Source organism: Saccopteryx leptura, chromosome 1 (assembly GCF_036850995.1).
Source record: "Saccopteryx leptura isolate mSacLep1 chromosome 1, mSacLep1_pri_phased_curated, whole genome shotgun sequence".
Classification (NCBI taxonomy): Eukaryota; Metazoa; Chordata; class Mammalia; order Chiroptera; family Emballonuridae; genus Saccopteryx; species Saccopteryx leptura.
This window is the reverse complement of record NC_089503.1, coordinates 218,319,685-218,347,413: the sequence shown is the minus strand read 5'-3', so window position 1 is coordinate 218,347,413 and position 27,729 is coordinate 218,319,685. Positions and strand designations below refer to the sequence as shown.

General features: G+C 39.8%; 1 protein-coding gene across 6 annotated transcripts in view; it reads left to right on the top strand.

The window, feature by feature from the left end:
• Window positions 1-27,729, top strand: part of LRBA (LPS responsive beige-like anchor protein) — a 629,646-nt gene that overhangs the window by 569,953 nt on the left and 31,964 nt on the right. For 4 of the 6 annotated variants that reach the window (XM_066386366.1, XM_066386349.1, XM_066386333.1 and 1 more), the window contains exons 49-52: window positions 11,499-11,588; window positions 15,942-16,134; window positions 20,997-21,059; window positions 26,603-26,758. In XM_066386366.1, coding sequence (XP_066242463.1) covers window positions 11,499-11,588; window positions 15,942-16,134; window positions 20,997-21,059; window positions 26,603-26,758 — 502 coding nt within the window. The remainder of the gene's footprint in view (window positions 1-11,498; window positions 11,589-15,941; window positions 16,135-20,996; window positions 21,060-26,602; window positions 26,759-27,729) is intronic. The other 2 variants (XM_066386375.1, XM_066386358.1) reach the window with 1 other exon arrangement.

The window sequence follows — 27,729 nt, the reverse complement described above, 5'->3', positions numbered from 1 at the left end:
CTGCTTTATCTGCGCATTTCCAGTAGCTAGAGATGGAGGTGTTTTGAATGAGCACATCAATGTTCGAGACAGAGATACTGTTTGAAATTATCCATGAGCACAGTGAACATTATTGAGTGACATTTGTTTCTGTTGGTTATGTCTGCTCTGACTAGCTGGTTTCTTTCAGATTGGCAGCTAGGATTATGCTGCAGTGGATAGACAGCTACAAGAAGTGGAGATTGTAGTGAGGTTGGGCTGGGCTTCAGTGTAACGTGCCTGGAATGTATAGGCTCAGTGAAAGGCACTAATGGGAAATCTGTGAATATTCTCAAAAGTTGTGATTAGTTTGTTTTACCTCTGTAACTTCCATAATAGTATTGAGTAAATGTGTAAGAAAAATACTCCTTTCCCTAATTTTCTGTTTCCTCTGAATTCTTATCACTGCATTCCTAATTAATGTTTTTCTTTATTTAGAAAGCTACCATTTCTCTTTGCTCTTTATGTACTTCATACCATCATGATATTTTTATGCCTCCAGATACCTGATGCATTGTGAAAAACATATACTTTACTTATAAAATGTATATAGCTTTCTAAATATTTAATTTATGCTAAATTATGATTAAAATATTGCTAAAATTAATGGGTCCTTGAAATCTGATAGAAATCAATTAGGACATAAGCTCAAAAATAACTTTATAGCAAGGTCTACTGATTTCACATTTATTGACCAATTTATCAACTAGAGTTGTTCCTGGATGGTTAAAAAGTATTTCTGGCTGCAGTATGAGTGGAAAAATTAAACTTCATAAAACTATAGCGAATGTTGATGGGTTTTTCTTTAGATTTTCATAGTTCTTTAGTTTTTGAATTTTATCAAAATGGAAAATGTTTTGTTCTTTATTTTTAAAGTAATACATGCTTTGTGTGAGATGTCAAACAGTATTAAAGTGAAGAAAGTATTTTTATTCTCCCAATCTTTTCATCTACCCCTCACCAGAAATGAGTACTGATAATAGTTTGGTATGTTCTCGTCCAGATTTTACATGTGTGTATTCATGTACTTGTAAACATTGCTTGGTAAAGAGTATCTCTGGGGTTTTTTTTTTTTTTACTTTATGTGTACTTACATAACACATGCAAGTATATGTGTATTTATATTTTTAAATTTATTTTTTTACTTAAATGAAATCACATACTATTTATTTCAAAATTAGAAATTTTTCTTTTATCAATATATTGCAGACTAGTTTCTATGTCAAATATATTCAACTCAACTCACTCATTGTAGCAGTAGTTTTTCCCCTAATTTTTACTGTTTTAAGCTGTTATAATAACCGTCTTTGTATTTTCATTCATCTGAGTCTTTCCTTACGAAAATTTGTAGGATTGGCATCAAAAGATCAATATCTATTTGAAAACATAAAAAAAATGATCCCTGACTAAATTCTTATTTCTCTATATCTTATTTCTCAAAATTAAAAACAAAATAAGTTGTCTTTCAAGTTCAAATTTACATAGATTTCTCATAAATTTAACTTACTTCTTCATCATAGCCCTCTTCTGTATGGATTATTTTGCATATTTTCCTGATTAAATATCATGTGGTCTATATTTTGAACATTTATCTGATCAAGTTTTAAATACTCAGTATGCTAGCTAATATATCCATGACATTTTTTTCTGTGAAGCTATTTATCATTTACAATTATGCTATAAAGTTTTTTTTTTTTTTCATTTTGTTTTTTTTTTTTTTCATTTTTCTGAAGCTGGAAACAGGGAGAGACAGTCAGACAGACTCCCGCATGCGCCCGACCGGGATCCACCCGGCACGCCCACCAGGGGCGATGCTCTGCCCACCAGGGGCGTCGCCATGTTGCGACCAGAGCCACTCTAGCGCCTGAGGCAGAGGCCACAGAACCATCCCCAGTGCCCGGGCCATCTTTGCTCCAATGGACCCTTGGCTGCGGGAGGGGAAGAGAGAGACAGAGAGGAAAGCGCAGCGGAGGGGTGGAGAAGCAAATGCGCGCTTCTCCTATGTGCCCTGGCCGGGAATTGAACCCGGGTCCTCCGCACGCTAGGCCGACGCTCTACCGCTGAGCCAACCGGCCAGGGCTATGCTATAAAGTTTTAATTTTATATATTTAAATTTCTAGGGTACTTTAAATATTTACATTTCAATCTTAAATTATCCCTTTTCAATAATTTGAGTTGTTTTTATGCTATTTTTAATTTTTTTGTGCATTTATTACTCTGACAACAAAAAAGTAACTTCAAATTTCATTTCATAGAGTGAGTCTGATACAATCTCCAACATGTAATGATTAAGTAGTCTTTTGGGTAATATACTTTTTAAAAATTTTCTGATACCAAAGCTAGATTTAACAGTGGGCCCCCAAAGGGCACTGAGACTAGTCAACAAGACTGTTGATCTTAAACTTCGAGTAGAAACTTGTCAAATATCCAGCAAGCTGTTCTCCAACTTAAGTTCAGATGTGTGAGGTTGAGAGCAATCCTAGTACAAGTGATGGTATAATCAGTAACACATTAGGACTTCGGGATGGTTTTAACATGGCTTTAAATATTGGAATGCGAATTGATTCTGAAATCCAAAATGTGAGTCCTATTTGAATTTTTAAACATTTTTCAGTAAAGAATTTCTTTAGCATCTTAAGACAGCTTTCTAGAACTTAGTTTGGTAATGTCAAAGAATTATATTAATAAATGGCATGTTTTTTCTTAGTAATTTTTGTTTGTTTAGTTTTCCTAGCCCAATTTCATAGTGTCTTCAGATGTAAATATATAGGGGATAACTGCAATTTCAGAGTTGTACACTTAAGAAAAGCAGTGTACATGTGTGTTTATTTTAATTGCTTTCATATGTTTAAGTTATTTCTCCCCAATCCCTCTTAAAATAAAATTTTACAACTTATTGTTATTTACTAAATGTTGTATGGAGTTAACTTGTTTCCTCTTCTAGATTAAAAAGACTAGTTCAGAGAGACTAAAATAGTCATTATTAAATTAAAGCCAAATACTATTTGTCACTAAGCCAAATCTGCTTTCCTTGACTTTTATTTCTTTCTTTCTTCCTTTCATTGTATCTAGTGTATCTATGTTTTCTCTATATATACTATCTCTTTATATACAGCCATAAAATTATGCAAGTATGCAATAGTTGGCACAGAAAACAATAGAATACACAGCTTGTTGAAAATCTTTTCATAGTATTTCCATTTGGAAATCCATTAATAAATTCTCTAGGTAATATTTGAGATACTGTTTATAAAATATAAATAATGTGGTTTTACTGGAATGTCTCGAGGTATTTGCATAGTCTTTTTTATTGCTATGTATTTCAACATCTGGAATGCTGTCTGCCGAATTTAAGTTTTATTATAGAAAGTAGTAACCAGCTATTTACAGAAATATTTGGGAATTGATGAATATGAATGTTACATAATAAAGTAAGCTTTTTAGTAGAAAGGTTTAATAGAATGTTTTATTCAGCCCTGGACTGCTCTGTAATAGTGGTAGAAGTCTCTCTCTTAGCTGCATCCCATTGAATTATATTGATTTGGATGGCCATTCATTTATTAAGTAAATTGAGCACCTACTATGTGTCAAGCCTCCAGAAGCACAGAAATAGTTGGCAGTCTCTGGTCTCAAGGAGACTTCTAGTGTAATTGATAAGACAGACATTAAACCAGTATTTAGAGTATTAGATAAGTAGGTAGTAGGAGTCTATGCACATTGCTCCAAGAGCAACAGGGAGGGAAAGCAAGTCTGGATGAGACAAGGAAAGAGATTTCCCACGGGACAGAGATGCCTGAGCTCAGCCTCAAAGAACGAGAAGGAGGGAACCATGCAGAGAAAGGGAATAGGAAAAATAGGAAAAGAAAATAATATATGCAAGTATAGTACGACACATTTCATCTCACATTATAGACTCTGAGAGGACACTGGCAGGGATGAGACTGGAAACACAGAGAACAGCTGGGTTACTGTTATTATTCATTTTAATGGAGTAGTTGATAACATTTATTAAATGCTTACTTGGCCCCAGCTAGCCCCTGTGTAGTCTTTTATGTATGCGCTATCATAGTAACATCAGACACTTACTGATGATGGTCTACAACATGTCAGGAACTGTCCTGTTTTATAGTATCTCATGTAATCTGCACAATAACCCAATAAAATACTAGTATTATCACCATTTTTTCCCCCAACTTTAGGATTGAGCATCTCCTTGCAAGTCCAGCTGTGTTTAACCCCATCCAAAGAAAGATGAAGGTTGCTGATGGATGTTTAGAATTTTTGTATAATTCTTAGTATAGTTTCTCTGGAGAGGTAAAAACAAAAACTAATCAAAGGCAGGAGCGCTCTCTTATTTTTCATACGGCCTGGACGGAGCTCCTTTAAGATAACCAAAGGCCAAATGTGTTACTAATTATTGAAGTTAACTAATGAGTACATTATCCTCTTCCATAATAAAAATTTAACTTAAAATTTTTAAAAGATAACACCTGGGACTAAAACCCTCTAGGCGCAGGGGTCATCAAACTTTTTATAAAAACCACCCACTTTTGCAGTGCTGGTCAACCTGGTCCCTACCACGCAACCAAACAGCTTAGCGATTGGCCCACCATGAAAGCTGGACCACCCACTAGTGGGCGGTAGGGACCAGGTTGACCAGCACTGCAAAAGTGGGCAGTTTCTATAAAAAGTTTGATGACCCCTGCAGGGGAAGGAGAGTTCATTATAAACAGTTTCGGCATTTGGGGGAGAGTTCATTTGGCGATCCTGTTGCCAGTCCAACTTCCTAACCCTTCCACTGTGCACTCCCTGGGATTTGAGATGTCCCTGTGACATTTTCTGTTGCTCTATGCAAAGGGCTAAGGCAAAAAGTGAAGGCAGTGCTAAACAAAGTGACTTAAGGGGCTTTTTCCAATCACACGTGTTCACCCAGGATTTCTGCCTTAGCCCTTAAGAATCCCGGATTTGGTGAGACACTGGGGTGTTGTCACACCCCTCAGGTGTGCTGGCTGAAAGCAGGAGAATGACTGCCTTCAGTGACACCTCTCAGAGCTTCCCTGAAAGACTCCTTCGGTCTCTTAGTGACAGTGGCTCAAGCCTTGGAACATCACTCCCCATCTTCCCGGACCCCCATTTTACCCTCAGGAACTGCCCTCATCTCTCAGGCTTGGTGTTATCTTAGGGCCACCTGGATGAGGCGTAACCATCTGTAAACGCTTTTGTTGTGTAAATACCAGGTGCACAGTGCTGGTCTGCCTGCTACACACCACTGCAATATATGTTATTCTGACCCTTCTAGTCTAGTTGCAGAGACAGACCAGTAATCAATTAAAAGTGAATATTACAAGGAAGCCAAATCAAGTGTGCAATCAGCAGTATGAACAGGCTATAAGACTTGGGAACTGTTACACCAGCAAGGTAGAACTCAAACAGGGTTTTCTAGAGATGGCTAGGTCTTAGAAAATTAAAGACGAGGTGACCATTCCAGGAAGGGCAGTGGTGTGAGAGACAATGGAAGGGAGAAACGGCTGGTTCGATCTGGAGAAGAAGGCAGCCTCACAGAAAAGGAACGCTGGATAAGGGCGTTGGGCGGAGGAGTCAAGATACAGAGGTGGGAAGACATTCATCTCCTGGCATTCGCCTTTATCTTTTAAGTACTGGGTTCAGTGGAGGACATTTGATCAAGGGAATTGTAAAGGAGAGCCCAGGCCAGCTCAGTCTACGCTGAATGAGGAGACTACATGGAGAAAACCAGTGGAGAGAGACTGATGCAGTGCTCAACACCTGCAGTTATGAGGAACATGGGTTCAGAAAGGAGTGATGAGTGTGAGAAATTTTTTTAAAAGAAGGTCTGGTGACTGATTATATATGAAAAGAAATGATTAAATTTTTAATTTTCCTTTAAAATGTCAGTAAGATTTTTGAACACAAAAAAGGAAAAGAGGAATCTAACCCTTGACTGAGGAATGCTAGAAGAAAGGCAATTTCCTCAGATTTTACCTATGTTAACTTCAGGTGTGCTGAGATATACACAAACCCTGGGCTTGCCTGGTCAAGGCACATATGGGAGTTGATGCTTCCAGCTCCTCCCCCCTTCTCTCTCTCTCTCTCTCTCTCTCTCTCTCTCTCTCTCTCTCTTCCCCTCCCTCTCTCTCTCTCCTCTCTAAAAATGAATAAAGAAAAAAAGAGTAAGAAAGAGATATACACATAGTATACACAGACGGCCATCGGGCAGGACCGGAAGGGGACATTTCATAGGAGCGGACAGTGCTCTGGTTTTAGATTTGGAAATCATCCAAACAGAAGTAAGGTTTGAAGTTATGACAGTAGAAAAAATTTCCAGGACAGAAAGTTTAGATTGCAAAAGTTGGAGCACTGAAGGAGAACTCGTGGCAATGAGGTCGTTTATGGGTGAGAAAGAAGGGAAGTCCGCAGAGAGAGTAAAAGGCAGAGTGAAGGAGAACCAGCCGGTAAAGCCGTGGCGGCCGCAGAAGAAAGCATGTGGGCTGGGGGTCAGCAGTGGAAACTGCTTCACAATTCGAGCTGAATAAAAACGGCAGGTGAGTTTTAGAAACGACGGGAGAAGGATATAGAATTATCGGTCGATGATATAAAGTGTGACAGTAAAGATTTGAGGGTATAGTCACAGCCTTATACTCTCATTCCATACCTCACATTTGAAAAAGCCCTTTCATTTGTATTTTTATCACCAACAACTGAAAGGTTAGTCAAGATATAAAGCATTTATGTCAAGGAATTTTATAATCTTTTTAGAAAGGTCTTGAGGACTTGGAAAGAGAATTCTTTTTTAACCTATATGGGATAATATAGCTTGTATTCTGTTACTGAGACAGAATAATCAGACCTCTAGATCAGTGGTCCCCAACCTTTTTTGGGCCACGGACTGGTTTAATGTCAGAAAATATTTTCACGGACTGGCCTTTAGGGTGGGACAGATAAATGTATCACATGACCGAGACAAGCGTCAAGAGTGAGTCTTAGTCGGATGTAACAGAGGGAGTCTGGTCATTTTTAAAAAATAAAACATCGTTCAGACTTAAATATAAATAAAACGGAAATAACGTAAGTTAGTTATTCTTTCTCTGCCTCTGCGGACCGGTACCAAATGGCCCACGGACTGGTATCGGTCCACGGCCCTGAGGTTGTGGACCACTGCTCTAGATGACATGACTTGAAAAAGTCTTTTCCTCAAAGAAGTCAATAATGTGCAAATCATTTTAAAACATTAAGACTTTTTTTTAAGTGTTAAAAAGAGGAGATAGGTATTTTTTAAGGTTTTCTCATCATGTATTTTTCATTTTAAAACAATATTAAGTGCAGAGCAAGATATGTAGTTATAAGACCAGTTATAGTAAACATATCTAATAGAGATGTCTATGTATTCTTTGTTTCTCTATAGTAGTTGGCATTATTGACCACTCTGTCCTTGGAGCTCTGGTGGTCGGCTTCCATATCACCCTGTCCTGCTCCCCCCCAACCCCAGCTTCCCCTCTCTGTCTTCTTCATTACTTCTTCATATCATGCTGTCTGAGTTTCCCAAGGTTCAGCTCTCGGTCCGCATGCACACACGTGTGTGTCTTGTATTTTCTTTCTGGCACTTAACCAATGGGTTTTAACTCTGTTCCGTGTGTGTGTGTGTGTGTGTGTGTGTGTGTGTGTGTGTGTGTGTGTGTTGTGTGTGTGTGTGTGTGTCTCGTATTTTTTATTTTCTTGGAGTTTAACCAGTGGGTTTTAATTCTCCTCCCAAGCACTAAGGTCTTTGAGAATTGTCTCAGGAACTGCTGAGGAAGCTTATTAAAGCTTCTCCCACCTTCAGAGAAGAACAGCCTTAACTCTATGTGGGGGTTTTTTTGTGTTTTTTTTTTATAATAATTTTATTTTTTTAATGGGGTGACATCAATAAATCAGGATACATATATTCAAAGATAACAAGTCCAGGTTATCTTGTCGTTCAATTATGTTGCATACCCATCACCCAAAGTCAGATTGTCCTCTGTCACCTTCTATCTTGTTTTCTTTGTGCCCCTCCCCCTCCCCCTTTCCCTCTCCCATTCCCCCCTCCCCCCAACTCTATGTTTTTATATATTGGAGTTTCACCTGAAAAAGGAAAAGTCATTTCTGCTGCTTACAATTATACACCAGTGTATTCAGAACAAGGGGGGAAAGTCAAACACCATTGGCTTAGATTTCTCCCGTGTGAATGACACTCAAATCAATTCCTCTGATCCTTCGTCTCAGAGCTGGTGGTGGGCTTTGTGCGTTGGCCATCTTGACCTAGATAGATGGCTGTGACTGTCACTTCAGATTCCACGTCTGACATAAGATATACTGTCTTTCTCCTGCCAAACTAGTTCTCCTGAACACAAACTTGTACTTCCATTTATTGCTTTATGATTCTCTAGAATATGCAAGTTGGAAAGAAAGCAACTTTCTTTTTTTTCATTGCTCAAGGTCATCAGTCTCTCTAGGACCTGTTGATTTTCCCTTGGTCATGGTTCACATATTCATCCCTTTCTTCCAAATACCACCGCTCCCATAAGGATCAAGATATACAATTCCTGTGCTTTAGCTGCTCCCTGGACCTGCAGAGAGATCTGTCTCTGGGCGCTTCACTGTGCTGTGCATTTGGAAACCAGACTCAGATTTCAGTTTCCTAAAATATGTGTTCATCATTATCATCATAAACTCCTCAAGCATTTCTTCTCTCCCTGTTCTCGCTGTGTTAAACTGGTATCACACCGAGTCTCACACATAATAATAATACAGCATTTTATTTAGTGTTTTGTATGTACTAGGTATTGTGCTAGGCACTTTATATGTATGATTTATTTTATTCTCTAAATGATTCTATGAGCTAGGTGTTATTCTTATCTCAATTTTATAGATGGGGAAACTTATCCAAAGTCACAGAGCAGGTAAAGGGCCAAGTCAGGATTAGCACTTTGAACCAGCCAACATCATAGGCCAAGTGTGGAAGCTGTTTGTTCCTTCCTCCCTTTTATGGGGAAAGGCAGCAGTCCAGGGAAAGGGCATTGGCTTTGCTAACTGCTTTTACAAGAGACTTGAGCTTCACGTTCATAAACGTAGCTCCAGAATCTATATATCATAAAATAACAGTGCTCCCACTTCTTTTTTATGACTACTTCCAGGCTTCAATTTGCTATTGTGATATTTTTTTCCCCTCAACTTCAAGATTGTCCTTGATGTTGATCATAAATTGATTATTCCCTATCAAGAAAGAGTTTAGATGCAGTTCTGAAATGGTCCTAGTCTCTGCTCTTCACTTCCTATTGGGTTTTTTTCCTGTTTCTAAAGTCTAGGGCCAGGATGATCTCCCATTGGATAAAACCAACCCTTGCCTAGCCACACTGCTCTACTGACTATGTGTGAACATACTTTGTTTGCTATAATAATAATGGTGATGATGATAATAGAGATACCTTATTAATCCACTCATTAGATTGTAAGCTCATGAGTATGTATGTATGTATGTATGTAGGCTCAGTCTTATCCCTAGGCCCTGCCATAGATCTAACAGATGCAGAGAAGGATAGCTTAATGATGAGAGTATGAGATCTAGAATCAAGCTTATTGGGTATAGATTTAGAGCTTGCCGTTTAATTACTATGTGACCCTGGACAAGATATTTAAGTTCTTTGTGCATTATTTTTCTTCTCTGTAAAATGGAAATAGCAAAGTATATTATTATACAGTTTAAAGATGAAATGATATGATCGTAAATCACTTAGAAAAGTTCCTGGCAAATAGTAAGTACTAAATAAATATGCATTTTTGTTGTTAGTCACCTTCAATGACAATGTGTTGACTGCATATTGAAGGCCTAATCTGTACTAAGCACTGTATGTTTTTACCTATGTATCATTTAATTCTTAATATAACACTGTGAGGTGGGTACTGGTGTTATCCACATTTTACAGAGAGAGGAAATGGAAACTTGGATTAAATAGCTTGCCCTGTCACATAGCTTGTAGGTAGTATGCATTTCAGATTCAAGTATGATCTGTGTTTGACTTCACACCCACGCTGCTCCCACCATACCCCTCAGCTTTCTCCGAGGTGCCTCCCAGTCTGTCTGCCTAACCAAGCCACGAGCATTCCTTGAACTTAGCAGACTGAATGCATCAAACTGTTATCCAGGCTTCCAGGTACATCTGCCCTGCTTCCTGTACTAGCGACACACTCTTCCAACACTGAGAGCTTTCACGGCTCTGCATGTAGTTGAGATCACTGAGTGCATAAATGAATGGACTGTTTCTCACAGGGTCATTGTAAAGGGTTATCAGTGGTGTTCTCATCAAATAAAAAGAAGGAAATTAATATTGGGGACTGATTATAGTTTCTTTTTATGATTTATTAATTGGCTATAGTACTGCAGAGCATATAAAAATCGAAGACCTGGTTCCTTAGAGGTTAAAAAAATAACTTGATGAACATATGTTTGAATGTTAATGAATTTAAGGTTTCTGCATCTTGTTGGCCTGAAAGTTAAGCAGGCTGACTGTAGTGGAGGTGTAAATGTAGTCTTCATAACATCTTTGCTTCTTTCTCTCCCTCACACACAGTGTAGCATTTATTCATTTGGCCAATTTAGGCCTCCAATGGTGAGGAAGGTACGTAAGGTCCTTGCTCTCACGGGGCTTGTATTTTAGTAGGAGGAAACAAACAGAAACAAGTGCACGTGTAAACTAATGGCAGGTAGTGACAGCGTCTGGCCTGCCCGAGGTCCCACGGTGAGGCAGTTACTGATGATTGGGAAGGAGCATGTGTGTGAGGTGGCCAGGAAGAGCCGGCGGGGGTGCCTGGCACAGGGTGCACGCACACAGCTATGGAAAAGGGCACACACGTGTTTCTGATGTTTAGTTGGTCTCTGCTTTAACCATCTCATGCTTGGATACAACATATGGCTTTTACTTTGTTGTTTAGCCACCTAGGTTCAAAGAGACTGTCAACAATAATGCTCTTCCTATCGCAAAACTAATAGCATCAAACCATTCCCACAGGTGCTCTGTTTCTTTCTTCCTCCTTTCTACTTCTCAGGATGAAATGGGGCCTACAATCAAAGCAACAATGGCTTTTCTCTATACCTGTAAAAGATTAGCTGTAGTCATCAGGGATGATGCAAGCAGGAAAAAAATGCAAGAAAACAGAAATGAAGCCAAAAAGGACAATTTCTGATTGTAATAGCAGTTTCTGTTTCATATCACTGAGCGAGATGAGAAAGTTCTGCAGGGTTTTTTAGGAACGGTTTCCACAGTGCTGCAGGGTGACCTCACCCTCCATGCCCCTGCCAGGTGCTCAGCCCCACTGTGAAAACATGAGCTTGATTTTCAAGGTGAGACAAGCCAGAAGTATGGAATGACATTTTCAGGTGACAGTTGTGGTTCAATTGCCTGTAATTAGCACCTCTTAACCCTCAAACTTGCCTCTGCCTTTTTCAGGCTGTGGAAGCTCAAATCCGAAGTTTTGGCCAGACGCCTTCCCAGCTCCTCATAGAGCCCCATCCTCCCAGAGGCTCGGCTATGCAGGTGGTAAGTGCCGCCTCCCTCCCCGCACTGCTTGAGTCTCTGAGACCCGTCTCAACATTCTTAATAGGCTCTCCTCCTACTTGAGACTCTCCACCGCATCTGGGCCTGTTCTCCTGCCATGCTTGTTAACCTGTTAAAACCAGCAGAAACTTGTGCATGCTCTCCGGAAGTGTTGGGATTTCATTGGGTCATGTTTCGTGCTGCAGAATGAAAAGGTTTAGAATCGTCACATATCTCACTGGAGGATTAGGATTAGGACTACAGACATAGGAGTGATTTGTTTTCTGGTTTGAGCCTGTGGGTTTCTAGATTAGTTTGGTTGCTTGTATTCTTTATATCCCAATATGCTTTTCAGTTTGGGAATTTTTAAACGAATCCTAATATGTAAGATACTGTTTTTGAAGGTCAGGGCCCTCAGGGAGAAAGGAACAATAGTTTGGTGTACCGAGCCACCCAAAGCTTACTGGCACACAGCAGTGATTTGAATTTCTCTGGTGCTGAGGGTGAGATGGGCGTGTCTTCTGCGCTGCCTGCCCTGGCTCCCTTCCTCACTGCTGCGGGGTAGGCTGAGACGCTGGACCTTTCTTTCCATGTGGTTTTTCGAAGTCAAGGAAGGTAGCCCAGGCCACTTCCTGGCAGGAGCAAGCTTCCACAGAATGCTCCCGCCAGACTTCCTGAAGCTCACTTTGGACATTACACACCACCATTTATTCCACATTCTATTGATCAGAGGGAATCGGAGGCCAGCCCAGAATCAGGAGCAGGGAAATAGACCCATCTGCAACATAATGCAACCAGCCATCTTTCTTCCTGAGATTTCAGGGGTTAAATTTTTCAATGATGAAAAAAAAATTCAGCATGGTAACTAACACTAAATTGTGTGATAAGAATAATTTCTCTAAAGAACAGACTATGGGTATTATATATTTTTTCTTTAATTGTCCTTCAATAAAGCAGATTGCTCATCAGTGTTTTCATAGGAAGTATATCTGCTCCATAAATAGAATGAACAATCTGAGATTGGGTTTCTATGCTGTGGCCGGAGGTGGCAGAATTTGGACAGCCCCTGGGTGGGAGGGAGCAGCAGCCAGGTGGTGGGTCTGGATCCGGCCCTCTCTGCCCCGGGCTCGGGCTCGGGCTCGCATCTGCAGCCGCCTCTCCCCCCCTCCACCCATTTATTCTCTTTGTCATCTTTCTTCTTCCATGCCCTTTTCACCTTTATTTTCTAGTTGTATGGATTGGCCATCACCGTCAGCTACAAGCATTTAAATATTTATTTGCATCATCTTTTCCAAAGTGTTTTTAAAAAGGTGAAATCAGATTTAAATGAACAGAAAGGATAACTTTAGTGAGCAGATGACTACATGAAAAGGGAACGTTGAGCAAGAACAATGGAAGACAATGCCATAAAAATAGTAATAAAACAGTGAGAATGATTTATGTTTGGGGTTTGGAATTAGTTTGGGTAATAGCTTGTCAGGGAGACTCAGGCTGTTGTGGGGCTGGCTAATGGAAGCCCCTCTGCTGCTCCATTGACTTTCTACCTGGGTCACTGCACAGCCTTGGTCACTGGGGCAACGAGGGAGCTCCCTCTGCCAGCCTCCCTCCCTGGCAGCAGGGCTGCTGGTTCATTGGGCAGATCAGCTTCCCTGTCTCCAAGTGGGAAGGCGCCTGTTCAGATGAGGAGGAGGACCGTCTCTCCCGTTAGCTTTATCCTGTGAATCGAAAACCGGAACCCCTTTGCAGACACGTGCAGATTGTGTCTTTCATCTTACACATATGTGGGTGGGAAAGAAAGGTGTGTTGGAAAGAAACCAGAGTTGTCAACAAGTGTGTACACTTAATCTGGGAAAACTGAATGAAGTTTGGCTAGGAATTTCCTCCTCCTGCCTCAGATTTGGCTTACCAAGGCACCTAGGGTGAGATGAGGGCCTGTTTCTTTTATCCCTGTTGTACCACGTGTCCTCTCATGTATAGCTGCCGCCGTCACGGTAGACCAGCCCGTGATGCTGGTGGGGTGCTTTTCCTTACCTAGTGCTCTTATTCCATGCTTGTTAGCCAAGGAGATGATGGAGCTTCCAAGAGAGTTTCCTGCTGCTTGCCTGTGTTGTAAGCTTCAGTCGGGATGGAGTGTATGAGAAAAGAATGGAGGGACAGCTTGTGAGAGTGCAAAGCACGGTTCTGGACGTGGTGTCCATGGTGTCCGTGGCTTTCTGTGGAAAGTGGCTTATCCTTGCCATGTGGCCGTGAGTGGCTGCTGAAGTCACTATGTAAACAAGACATTCTTTCTACACATTAGAGATATTTTTCAATTTTTTAAAGGGCATAAACATTGGAATTATTCAATTTGAGTCTGATTGTGTTTACAATATGAGTTGTTAAGCTGAACAATATGCATCAGCCTCCTTACGGTAAGACTTTATGATGTATGTTGTACTCTGACTTTCTCAGAGTTTATAAATTGACTTTAGTAAATATTATTTAAGAAGCATAATTGAATAAGCTTGGTAGTCTGAGTGATGTTTGTTTCCTTTTCTCAGGACTTCATAGTGATGTTGCTCAGTGTTTCTCATTCATACCCAATTTCCCAGAATTCCTTAAAACTGTGTGCAAGGTCCTTTGTATGACAAAGATTACTTAATGATATCAGAGGTTTTAAAAAGAAAAGGCACAAATGTTTATGGTTTTTACTGCCATTCAGATGAGTTCCCCCATCAACCATGAGTGCACCCCAGCGTACACGCACGAGATAGCAGAAATGAAAGCCACTTCGTGCTGCGTTAAGTGCGTGCACCATAATATACACCAGGTGTAGTAATTAGCAGGCACACGAAGGCTGCCTATTTGTCTGGTTTTGCTGCTGTTGCTGTAATCCCCCTGTGTTTTCACACCATCAGATAGTTGGATTTAATTGAGGCCACATCAGATGAGGCATTACTGACACCTTTAATTGAATGAGCATCCAGGGAGGATTAACTCATAATATTGATTGGCTTTTAGCCACTTGCTCAGAAGGGTGTCTGGGTAGCTTATTAGTTGCCTTTATTTACACCTTTATGCAAAGAGTCCAAATAGGAATTCTTAGTGCAATATGTTTTTTTAAGTACTCTTAATAACTTTTTTAAAAGGACTGATAATAAAAATGCAAATGTATTTAATTTTTTATTAGCAGTTCTGAATAAATACACGTTAAATATATGTGCTTACACACATTTACATATACCTGGCGTTTTGAAATATGGCGGTTGAAGCATCCAGAAGCACTCCATCAAAGTGTTTCGGTTCTGAATGATACTAATCAGCTATTAGGAAATAGAAGCGGTAGAAGGGGATGGCTGCAGACGTACAGTGCACTCGCTGCCCGGGAGCACGCTGCCTACCGCGCGTATAGAGAAAGCCAGTAAATCAGCGGGCTCATACAAGTCTTGCATTATGACATATGGGTGGTAGGAATGTTCTAAAGCCTTAGTTGTCCTCAAGATTTATTTCATTGCTAGTTATTAGAACAGACAGTGTTTTGTGTAACATTTTTAATTACCTTCTGCTTTTCAAAAGAGAAATCAAAGGTCTTGGGTTTTGGTTTTTTTACCAAGAAGGAAGAGGGGCATCTGGGTATTTCTCTTTCTTCTCAGCTGTAACAAGAAACAGTGGCATTTGCATTATAAAAGTGCAGTGTTTATGACTTGGTACACTATATAAATATATTGTTTCTACAAGTACGTTTAATTATGCCTTGCTTTGGAACACCTTTATAATTAAGTTTGTGTATTACATTCTTCAGTTATTTCTCTGCTGAAATAATACATGCATGTTGTATAACCCTGGTTTATAAATATATCTCTTTTAATTATCTCTTTATTTAGTTGTCACAGTCTTCACGCTAACTCAACACAATTTCTGATGATCTTCAGACATTACCTTGACTTGCTTTTGGGCCTGTTGCCTACTCTTCATTCTTTTTTATTTATATTTTTGTAGTTGGCACATAATAGCAGTCAGAAGGTTTTAATGCGATCCCCAATACTTTGCCTGTTTAGAGTCTAAATCAAATCATTCTTTTAGTTCTTCATGGGAGTGGAGTAGGAAAGGGAGCCAATAAAATTTATTGATTTTTAAAGTGTTTCTGTTAATGTATTCTCCTTCAATCACCAAAAATTCGACCAATGACATACGTGACAATGAGCGAGTCCTGATTGCTGTTCTGTGCGCCTTCCTGCTTACTGCGCGCTCACTTGCAGCTGGCATTAACATGGTCTTCCTCTTCTCTTCCTGCACCCCTCTCGTCTCTTGTCTCTTGTCTCTCGTCTCTGTCTTTTCCTTCCTGTGTACTTGGGTCTCGTCATGCCCACTCAATAGTATCTCCTCCTGCAGAGCCCATTGATGTTCACAGACCAAGCCCAGCAGGATGTTATCATGGTCCTGAAGTTCCCCTCCAACTCCCCTGTCACTCATGTGGCAGCCAACACCCAGCCTGGCCTGGCGACTCCTGCTGTGATCACAGTCACTGCCAACAGGCTCTTTGCCGTGAACAAGTGGCACAGCCTTCCTGGTAAGTGAAGAAATATCCTCGTATAAGGCATAGTAACTGGTGAACACTGTATAAAGATATTGCAATATCTACTTAAATAGATATCTGAACCATTAAGCTTTTTTAATTTTCAAGCATTAGTGTAAATCAAAATGTTTGATAATTTGAAAGGCTTAAAGAAGTTGCATATGAGGCATAGAATACATCTTAAACTATTATTTGGCATCTGGTAGTTTGTATTCTTGAGATAAATATTATTTCTAACATAGTATTTAATATAATGATATTCTATATTATATCCATAAATAGTATATATTTGTCACATGTTCCCTTCTGTCCAGTCATTCATTGACTGAGTACACACTTCTGATTGTCTACTTCATGCCTTTTGTTGTGTGGCATGGTAGTATTGTCATGGGTGATAGAAAAAAGAACACTTACATATTTTGCCAAAAATACTGCAAACCTGTAAGTACATTGTCTTCTTTCATTGAGTGCTGAGTAGTGAAGGTAACAACAGCAAGATGCTACAGTAACTGTTAGAATCATAAGCCCTCAAAGCAGGGGTCCCCATATGCGGCCCCCTGAGGCCATTTATCCGCCCCGCCACTTCTGGAAGGGGCACCTCTTTCATTGGTGGTCAGTGAGAGGAGCATAGTTCCCATTGAAATACTAGGTCAGTTTGTTGATTTAAATTTACTTGTTCTTTATTTTAAATATTGTATTTTTCTCGTTTTGTTTTTTTACTTTAAAGTAAAAAAACAGTGTGCATAGGGATTTGTTCATAGTTTTTTTATAGTCCAGCCCTCCAACAGTCTGAGGGACAGTGAACTGTGTAAAAGGTTTGGGGACCCCTGCCTCAAAGCATGAAGAGACACGAGAGTTCATCTGGTCCAGCCCTGCGTTTTACCCATGAGCACACTGAGCCCAGGCAGCTTGCCTTGTTCAGTCTCCCATGTGGTCATTCGGTGGCACAGCCAGGTTTGAACCCCAGTTTTCTGACTCAGATTTTATGATCACTTCTCCTTGATTTATTGCTCCTCGTTAGAACAGGAATGTTTGGATCTGAGTTTAGTGCTGTTCTTTTTGGCCACTAGTTAGAAATCCTTTTTTGAGAAAGACAATCTTTTAAAGTCCTGAAGATTATAGGCTTTCTTTTCAAGCCATTGTTATAGGTGGGAATTTTTCAAAATAGATTTTAATAGGCTGCTAACTTGTCATTAAATCTTTAAAGTGTGCATAAAGCACTACTCATTATGATACCTGAAATGGTTGCAAAAATATAAATTTGGAACAAGGGCCTTGTACCAAATTAAGCGGAAGCATTTTTAGGGACAGAATTGAAATGACATTCAGACAAAAATTTGGTGCACTGACTGTGACCAGAAAGACACCCTAATGAAGAATCTGTGTTGGTATCAGAGTGTATTAGATAAGAGAACAGATTTCAGAAAAAGTGAAGAAGTTAAAATTTGAGGCAACTATATAATATCTTGATTATTAGGTCTTTTAAACCCTTTTTCTTCAAGTGAATTTATTTTACAGAGATAAGTGTGGATGCAAATGGTATATTTTGGAACTAAGGATTATAATCTGATTAACAAATGTGATTTTGAATTTTCTAAATGCCACTCGTGGGAAGAAAAGCATGCTGGTAGTGTGTTTTATCAAATACACTAGAGCATTTGCCTACTCTGCATGCAGTCCCCTTAGAGCAGGGGTCTCAAACTCGCGGCCTGCGGGCCACATGCGGCCCGCCGAACAATTTTGTGCGGCCCGCAGACTAATCCACAAAGTTTGAGACCCCTGCCTTAGAGTGTGGCAGAAGCACCCATGCCAGTGACATCAGGGCCAAAATGACACTTATCCTGGGTGGCTGTCTATGGCAGCCCCGAAACCTGCAGTTTAAACAGTGACACCATATGTAAGAGAGGCAAACCGTTGCAGCTGCCAGAGGCCCTGACCACTCACCCAGTCTCCCCTCAGCTTAGCGAGGGCCTCAGCGGGCCGTGCTGGCTCAGCCCGAGCGCTGCCAGTCCACGGCTGAGGCTGCTCAGGTTCAGGCACACTTGTGAGCACAGATGGCTGGGCTCCTGACACCCCCCTCTTGTGCAAGCCCATTTCCCTTCCCTTAACACTTGGTTTCAGGTGTTCTTTCCCCTACTTCCAGTTTATCTATTGACACATAGAATGATTGCGGGCACAGTCCCTGTGCGGCAGTTTCACTAATGGGGCACCTCCTGTCCCAGCCCAAGTCACCTTTCCGTCAGTCAGGCGCTTGGGGGACTACCTGTGTTTTGCCAATTCTTTGCCCATATAATTCTCCCCAGTGAGGCTTCTTTGTGCTTATACCTTGTGTCACTGGTGGTTTCTGTCCCCACCCTCTGGCTTTACAGTATTACACAGCACCTCTTCTCCAGGTCAATACAAAGAATGATAACGTGGTGACACATAGGTGCTTATCTTCCATACTGTGACCCAGTTCTGAGCTATCCCTACACCTGCACCTAAATGTCATTAAATCGGTGCCTCATTCCAGGTAAATTTACATAAATCTGGCCTTAATCCTATCTTGTGCCACTTTTACCTGTCAGTATGCCTTGATTTAAAGCAAATGTCAGAAAACCCTAACAGATTTTCTTCAGTGAATATCAAATTCATGTTAACACTAAATTTTTTTTGGATTAGAGTTGGTTCCTTTCTCAGAGTCTGATTTCCATAGCTTGTTCATGATACAGCTAGCTCATGTCATTTATTTCAGTTGTGTCTGAGTCTTGATTTAGAAAAAGAAATCATCTTTACCCTTCTCATTCAGAGGCCCTTGCAGAATCTCCAGGGGGAAATAATAGCAGCTACTGTGTATGGTGCATCCTCTAGGTTATAAATACTCTCTTTATCAATGTACGTGTATGCCCCCCAGTGACCTCAGGCTGTGGAGTCTGTATTTAGGTCGAAGCACAGGAGATTGCCATTTCTTGATTTGTCTCTGGATTATAGTCACACAACACCATCAACAGTTCAAATGCTATAGAAATGTTTACCCAAAACCAATGCACTCTTATTGATCAATGTCACCCCCATTAAATTTAATTTTCTAAATTTAAAAAATATTGCCATCTTTAATCAGTCAAAATGTCAGCTATCCGTAATTGCATACGGTTTCACCTAATGAATCCATCGAGCCCATTTTACAGATTAGGAAACTGAACCAAGGACTGCGTACCTTGCCCAGGGTCACACAGGCAGTCGGCAGAACTGGGGTTTGAGGCGTGACCATGGACAGTTAACCTCCTGAAGCCTCTCTCACCGACTGCATGGTTTTAATGTTTCTATGAGCCCCGATTCTCCAGAAGTAGAGAAGTCGCAAGGTGCTTGTGCCTGTTGGCTCTGGATTCCTAGCCGTAAACAACACAGTTGGGTAAATGGGGGACTGTGGCCCCTTTCCCCCATCATTCCTGTCTGTGTCCTGTGATCTCTTTACTGGCAGAGCCAGCGATCAGCAGAGAAAGTGCCTTCAGTGAAAAAATAGTGAGTCATAGGACGTCCTTTCTTCGGCTACTTTAATGTCTTATAAATACTCAACTATAATTTTTAGTGCTAATGTTTTACTTACTCAGCTATTTTATCTTCCAAACATCCTTGAAAAGTCGGTATTTACCAACAGGGGAAGTGGTGACATGATAAATTTAAAAATCTAATGAACTCGTTGGAATATGTCCCATTTTTATCGCCAGCCCCTCAAGGACAGTCAGAAAGATTTCCTAAAATCTGATGGTATTAAGCAGAGCTCCAACACCGACCCAGCAGTTTAAATGCTTATGAGTCTATAAAAGGCAGATAGTGACCAGAATGAATGGCTAAGTCATTTGGGGAAAATCATCTGGAAAAGGGCCCAGAACTTAGCTATCAGAACTATAAAGCTGAAAAGACCAGCTATTCCAAACCCTTCATTTTGGGGTTTATGATTAGCCCAAGGCCACATAGCTGCTACCCTGGCTTCCTGGAACACTTCCTCTCTCCCTGCAGACTGCCACCTCTCCCAGGGAGACCACCACCTCTCCCAGGGAGACCACCACCTCTCCCAGGGAGACCACCACCTCTCCCAGGGAGACCGCCCACCACATCTCTTCTTAATTACAAACTGAGCCTTGCCTGTGTCTTTAGAACCATTCTGAGCATTGAACAAACTATTCTTAGTATGGATTGATTTTTTGTTACGCATTTGCTTCTTGGGGTATTTTTAAATAGAAACCATGGAAATATTAAATATTAATAAAACCTTTTTTAAAAAAAACCTCAGACCTTTAGGAAAATATTTCAGTCAAATGCACTTAACTAAAACATTTATCTGCCGATAGCTTTCTTTATTTTTATTCAAACTTTCAATTGATCGATTTTCAGTGATGGATGAAACATTAAATGTTCCCTGACATAGAGCCTTCCCTTTCTTCATCATAAATTGATGGTTTTGTGGGTCCTTTGTGCTGCAGCATTCAAACCTGCCTTTTAAAGAAGCAACAAAAAATAGTATTTGCTACAGTCAGCAGATGGTTGTCACATTTTGTTTTCAGCGCGCTTTACCACTTAATTTTGTTTTGTTGCAGCTTCAGAGGTTGCCAGTCAAGCATCTGCTCTAGCTTATGGCCCAGGCAGGACCGGGGCCACTGCTGGTGGCACAGGTTCAGAACAGCACTAATCTAAAATAAATGTTTAATAAGCCAGCCATAAAGGCACCTGGACCTTTTTCTTTAAATTTCACAAAACGAGTTGAGAGATTTGGGGGATTGGAAACAGTTGTACGTAAGATTTTGACTTGTGCATTTTTATGTAGTTTCTATATGAAAAATAATGCTCTTTTTTTTTTTATCTTTTGTGAATTCCAGCTCATCAAGGTGCTGTCCAGGACCAGCCATACCAGCTGCCAGTGGAAATCGATCCTCTCATAGGTCTGTCACTTCCTCCTCGCTTTGCGATTCATTAAGCTCTGTATGGTGGCCCTGAAGTGTAGATTACAGTTGTTTTTCACTTGCTGGTTGCTGGGAATGGAATTTTCCTGATAAACCATTTGCATGCAAATTGGAATGCAATGAGCTGTGGCTATGCTGGTATTTCATCAACTCCCCCTCGTTGGTTTGCCTAATTTGAACAGGCCTAGGACGCGTGTCACTGAAAATTAATATGGATGCTGTAATAATGTGTGATTGAGAATGCGCATGAAGTACTGTCAGGATAATATTGGATCTTTTCATCACTCAGACTTGTTGATGAGCAGGAGCGAGGCCCGTTATGATGAATTGGTGCACCAGTAATGTGATGGAGCCCCTTTGCTAGGGAAATTTTCATAATAACAGTGGGGCTCTTAGCAGCACTGTGTTGTGAAAAATAAAACTGTAGTGCCAGGGTTTCATCATTAAAAAAGATCAATCCTGTCTTCCTGGACCCTCTCTGTTCAGTCTGAGGGGATTAATGGGCAATTGCAGAGCAGTTTCAAAGTTGAAATATATTACCGAGCCAATGGCAATGTTAAGATATTCGTATTCATTTTCCTAGGGTCCTACAGCCCAATAAATTGCCTCTGGAGGTTAAATTTGTTCAGGGGGAAAGAAAAAGAAAAGGGAGGGGCCCAGAAAGAACCACTGGGACGGAATGAGGGTCAGCAGCGGATGACTTCACTGCATTCTGCCTTCTGAGTAGGTTAGCACCGTGGTCCCCAACCCCTGGGGCCGCGGACCGGTACTGGTCCATGGGCCATTTGGTACCGGTCCACAGAGAAAGAATAAATAACTTACATTATTTCCGTTTTATTTATATTTAAGTCTGAATGATATTTTTTTGGTTTTTTTATAAATTTTTAAAAATTATTTTATTTATTCATTTAGAGAGAGGGGACAGAGAAAGAGAGAGAAGGGGGAGGAGCAGAAAGCATCAACTCCCATATGTGCCTTGACCTGGGAAGCCCAGGATTTTAAACTGGCAACCTCAGCGTCCCAGGTCGACGCTTTAACCACTGTGCCACCGCAGGTCAGGCCGATGTTTTATTTTTAAAAAATGACCAGATTCCCTCTGTTACATCCGTCTAAGACTCACTCTTGACACTTGTCTTGGTCACATGATACATTTATCCATCCCACCCTAAAGGCCAGTCTGTGAAAATATTTTCTAACATTAAACCGGTCCATGGCCCAAAAAAAGGTTGGGGACCACTGGGTTAGCGGAAATCTCTAGTTTTAGCATTCTTCATCCTCGTGGGTCGTACGACATTTGCGCCCTCACTGAGACAGCAAGCCTAGATATGAAAGATGCTGTTCAGTAACTTTTAGGAAAAAACTTAATTGTTTAGCTATAGGGGTAAGCTACTAGAATGGATACCTGGCTTATAAATTTGTCAGATTTCCTGACCATATGCACATTTATTAGAATTTTAAAGTTTTTAAATAAAACATATAAGCTGATTTAGTATTTTAAAATTCAAGATAATCCCCATGTATATGTCACCCTTTCTGTGTTTATAAACCATTGTTTCACAGGAGACCTAAATGGCCACCACTTGCAGGTGAACTCTCAGGGTGAACTAAAATAACCTAAGCTCAGAACTAAGACATTTATCATTTCCCCAAATATAAGCAGAAATCTAAGAAGTAACTACTATTGTTAATAGATAAATACTATTGTTCCTAAATCTTGTTTTTCTTTGAGTAGATATGGTTTGCCATGTATTAAAAAAAATTACTCATTTTGGTAAAGTTTAAAAAGTCAGGAAAACAATAAAGCCCATTTGCTAAGTCATTTAAGGCATTATTTCTGAAGTAAAGCCTTACTATTTGCCTTAAAACTTAACAATGACTATTCTACAGTTTAAAGTCTATAATTAAATAAATTCAGCAATTTTAATCCTTTATACCAGGCATAGGTAAACTTTTTTGGTAAAGAGCCAGATAGTAGACCCTGGCAAGTTGGTTCAGTGGTAGAGTGTCAGTTCAGCATATGGATGTCCCGGGTTTAATTACTGGTCAGGGCACACATGCTTCTCCACGCCTCCCCCCCCCCTTCCTCTCTTCCCCCTCTCACATTCTTCCCCTTCTGCAGCCATGGCTCAGTTGGAGCAAGTTGGCCCTGGGCCCTGAGGATGGCTCTATGGCCTCACCTCAGGCGCTAAAATAGCTCAGTTGCTGAGCAATGGAGCAACAGCCCGAGATGGGCAGAGCATTGCCTGATAGGGGGCTTGCTGGTGGATTCAGGTCAGGGAGTATGTAGGAGTCTGTCTCTCTGCCTCCCTACTTCTCACTTAAGGAAAAAAAAATGAGCCAGATAGCAAATATTTTAGGCTTTGTGGGCCATAAAGTCTCAGACAGAAGAACTTAATTCTGCTGTTACAGCACGAAAACAGCCATGGACAGTATAGAAACAAATAAGCCTTGCTATGTTCCAATAAAACTTTATATACAAAACGAGACAAGGGCCAAATTTGGCCTGTGGACCCTAGTTTTCTTCCCTGCTATAGATCTCTGGTCATCAGATTGTTTGCTGTTTTATCTCCTAAAATAATTGTTTAAAACCTTCCTGTACACTTTTAAGTTGAGATCTGAAAAGTTTTCATCACAAGTTTATAAAGAGCTGCAGACTATATAAAATTTTAAATATGTCCTATGGAATCTAAAGATGAAATGGAATTGATACTCAACTTTTTCTATTTCTAAAAAATTTATAAAAATGTCTAGTTTAAAATTTTACATTTTTCCTTTTATTCTTGAATTTATTTTTTCACTTTACTTCCCCTCCATAATTTTAACTTTTGAAAATTAAAACATAAATTTTAATAAACATTATTAAACATACAAACATTTATCAGAACTGCATCTTTTATGAAGCAGTGAGCTCCTGTACTCATGGATGAACATTATTTGTTGCTGAATGAGACAATATTTGTCAACAGCTCTGAGGAATGTCACCCACATAAGAAAATAAATGGGAAAGGAAAGAGTTTTGTTTTAATAATGTCACTCAAATCCTTGAGTTCTTTCTGGGTTTTGTGAAAACATTCATGTAGCAGTCTATCGTTAAGAATTATTTTTATGATCTATCACTCAACAGTCATTTTAACAATCTATTGTTTGGACTTATTTTTAATGATCTGTATCAATTGACAGCCTGATTAGGTCCTCTTTCCATTTGATTGAAAGCAGTGACTTGGGAACCCCTACTCTGCAGAAGGAATTGATACCTGTGCATTCACTTCTCAGCATCACATTAGTGTTTTTGAACTGTTCCTTTATTTGACTCTGAAGAGATTTTTATGCCCTGAGGTGAAGCACAATAGTAAGATTCTGGATAAGAGAGCAATATGCTTTAGTTTTATCTAGTAGAATAAAACTAGAACACTCATAGGAGTGTTCTCAGGCAAATCTACTTCAGACTGAAGAACATCTGTGCCTGTGTATCCCAAGGGGAACTCTTAAACCCCCAGGGCTATACACACCCAGTTTGAAGACTACTTATCTATACAAATATACGTAATTTTCACTAAATAAAATACTTTCAGTAATGAATCTCAGGAGGTTTACTGGAGAAAACAATGAGATAAAGGAAGGGCAGTTGTGAGGTAGGTAGATTGTATGGATTAGATGGATGGATGGATGGATGGATGGATGGATGGATGGATGAGTGGATGTTGCATTCTTACAAGTAAACACTTACTTGGAAAATAGTTCATCTGAATGCTCAAGGGGCATCAGCCTTGACTCATGTGTACTTTATGGTTGGTCACTCAATTCAAAATTATGCCCCTGCCCGGATCTGTTGAGCTAGGTCCTCCCAAGAAATCACACCCCTAAAAAAGACCAGTATGAAAGTTTATATCATGGGATCAAAAGTCATAAAGAAACTGACATAAATGAACATTTTCACGTGAAATAAAATACTGCACTCTAGAAAGTACTACATACATTGTTTTTAAATGCTAGGTTTCTTGGGATTAAAAAACTGAATTGTATCACAAAGCTTCACACTGTGATGCCCATAAAAGTTTTTCTCGTCTGCCAGGAACTTCCCTTTGAGTGGAAGGAGGGAGGAAATGATCCCAATCCAGAATTCTGCCCTTTTAACTACTGCTGTCACTTTCTAGCCCATGAATCACCCAAAAGTATCTGAATCCTAGTATCAGTTATCTAATACTCTTAGATGATTAAGTTGTGTCTTCAGATACTTGCAGAATTTTGAAGTATTTCACATGGACATGTATATGTTTGCTATGTTGTGTTTACCTTGAGGGCAGGGAATATTTTACTCTGTGTCGCCGAGGGTTCCCAGTGGAGCACTAGAGAGGATTTGAGCATTTTTTTCTGTATCACACTCTGAGCCTTCTACTAAATTGGCCACATTAACTTAGCTATTATAAACAATGAATACAATATAGATATTTTTCCTATTTTTATTTTTATCAATGTATTTATCATATTTTTAAGCTGAAGACTAAGGCACAAAATATGTAAATAGTCAGATGCAGAAATTTACTTTGTTTCAATTTCTGATACAATCAAGATTATTTAGCAATATGAGAATCATTATTTATGTCGGAAAGCTGGTACAAAATACCCCTTAGGTGACTAGAAACAACGCTTTCTATTTGGCTGGCCTCATAATGCCCCAAAAGGCAGCTCAGTGAAAATGCCTTTTCTGATAATGACATACTTGATCGTGTATTTCTAGAGGATTATTACTCTCCCCATGTGCCCGATGTCGTTGTGTCTGACCTTGTGCCTGTGACAAACCCCATCTCAGGTGCTCCATAGCACTTTGAAAACACACTGCCAGGCTGTCTTGTTTTATTGCTTACGTAGGGGTAAGGAAGTGGCAGTGTGCTGGGCTTTGACTTTTTCAGTTACAAGTATCCTTAATAAATAGTCCCTCTCCCCTTCCTTACATACAAGTGCAACTGGAAACAGGGCGAAAGGGAGCTCACATCTCATCAAATTAAAGACCTGTTACAGCCAAAGTAGTACAAGGGGCTACAATATTTCAGATATATGACATTTAAATTCTGATATCATTCTTGTGACAAAAAGTTAAAAGTAATAGATTGTCACAACATGAATCCATTCTCATGGCAATAGATGTAATGAGATTGTCAGAAACACAAACCTAACTGTGATGCAGTCTGGAGATTGTAATCTGGTTTGATCCTGCCCAAGAGCTAGAAAGCACACTCGGAGAATTGAACACTACTCTTAAATTGTAGTGTGCTGTTCTTTCTTTCCCCTAGGCAAATTTCTTCCTGAGGTGTTCAGTTTAGCTGCTGCATTCTTCCAACAATTGGGTGTGTTTTCCTATTTGTTTTTTCAAATATTACTGTATTTAAAATTAAAGATCAAATATTCCTACCCTGAATGTGCTGCCTCTCCTCACTCACCCCTGCCCTCAGGATGACAAACTATAGGATTTCTTTGCACATGTGGGTTAAGTAAACTTTTTTCTTCTTCTCCTATTCTCATAGCCAGCAATACAGGGATGCACAGGAGGCAGATCACTGACCTGTTAGACCAGAGCATTCACGTCCATTCCCAGTGCTTCGTCATCACTTCCGACAACCGCTACATCCTCGTCTGCGGCTTCTGGGACAAGAGTTTCCGCGTCTATTCTACAGACACAGGTAACTTACTTCCTTCATCAGTGCACTGAGGTTTACTACAGGTACCACTGAGAGAGGTAGGGTGCCTTCTCATCTTCTTCCAAAATTACAGAATTCTACAATTTATAAAGTAAGGAAAAGACACATTTTCCAAATCGACTATATCATCCACTGTTCACTTCAGGGTGTTTTTAAGAGGCAGTTTTTTGTAGCAGATTTGTCACCCAAGCCTCATGCTTGCAAATGAATGATGCATTTTGAAAGTATATAATGGAATGTAAATACCATATGCATAATCTTATGACAAGTGCACACATATATATGTGTACATTTTCCCACTTTTGTATTATTTAAAGGATTTTTTTCCTTACTGGAAAATCTCATTAGGCATATTTCTTGGGAGCAGAAATCTTCCTTCACCCAGTTCTGCATAGAATCTTGCTGAAAGCTACACCATCATGAAGAAAATGAGCTGACTACTGATTTTATGTGACAGCTCTTGTTAAAATAGAAAAGTTTAAGTCTATGTATTCATTTGCAGTCATGCCCTTCAGGACAAACCAAGCTCAGCTTGGTATTACTACAGGAGATCCAGCCAGTCAATGTATATAAATTTTTACATATAGGAAATTTAGAAACATTGACAAATCTAATGAAGTTTCTTTAAAATATTTTAGAAACCATTAGAGGAATAAATAAACTTGTAGTAAATATATAGCTGAATATCATAATGAAAATGAGATATTAACACATTAGAACTCGACATACTGTGGAAGGAGATATTTAACTAAAACAAAGCTCTACAAATAACTTGATTTAACTGTTGTGGGAATAGGAAATTCTTTTTAATTGAAAGTTCTGGTTTATTAAATGTTGTATAGGAAATCAGTTTCCGGTCTTGTTAATAATATTTATCAAATGCATGAGTGCATTCTCCTGCCTCAATGAGTATGGTAAGTATATTGAAAAGTTAACTGCTGATTATTGAAGGA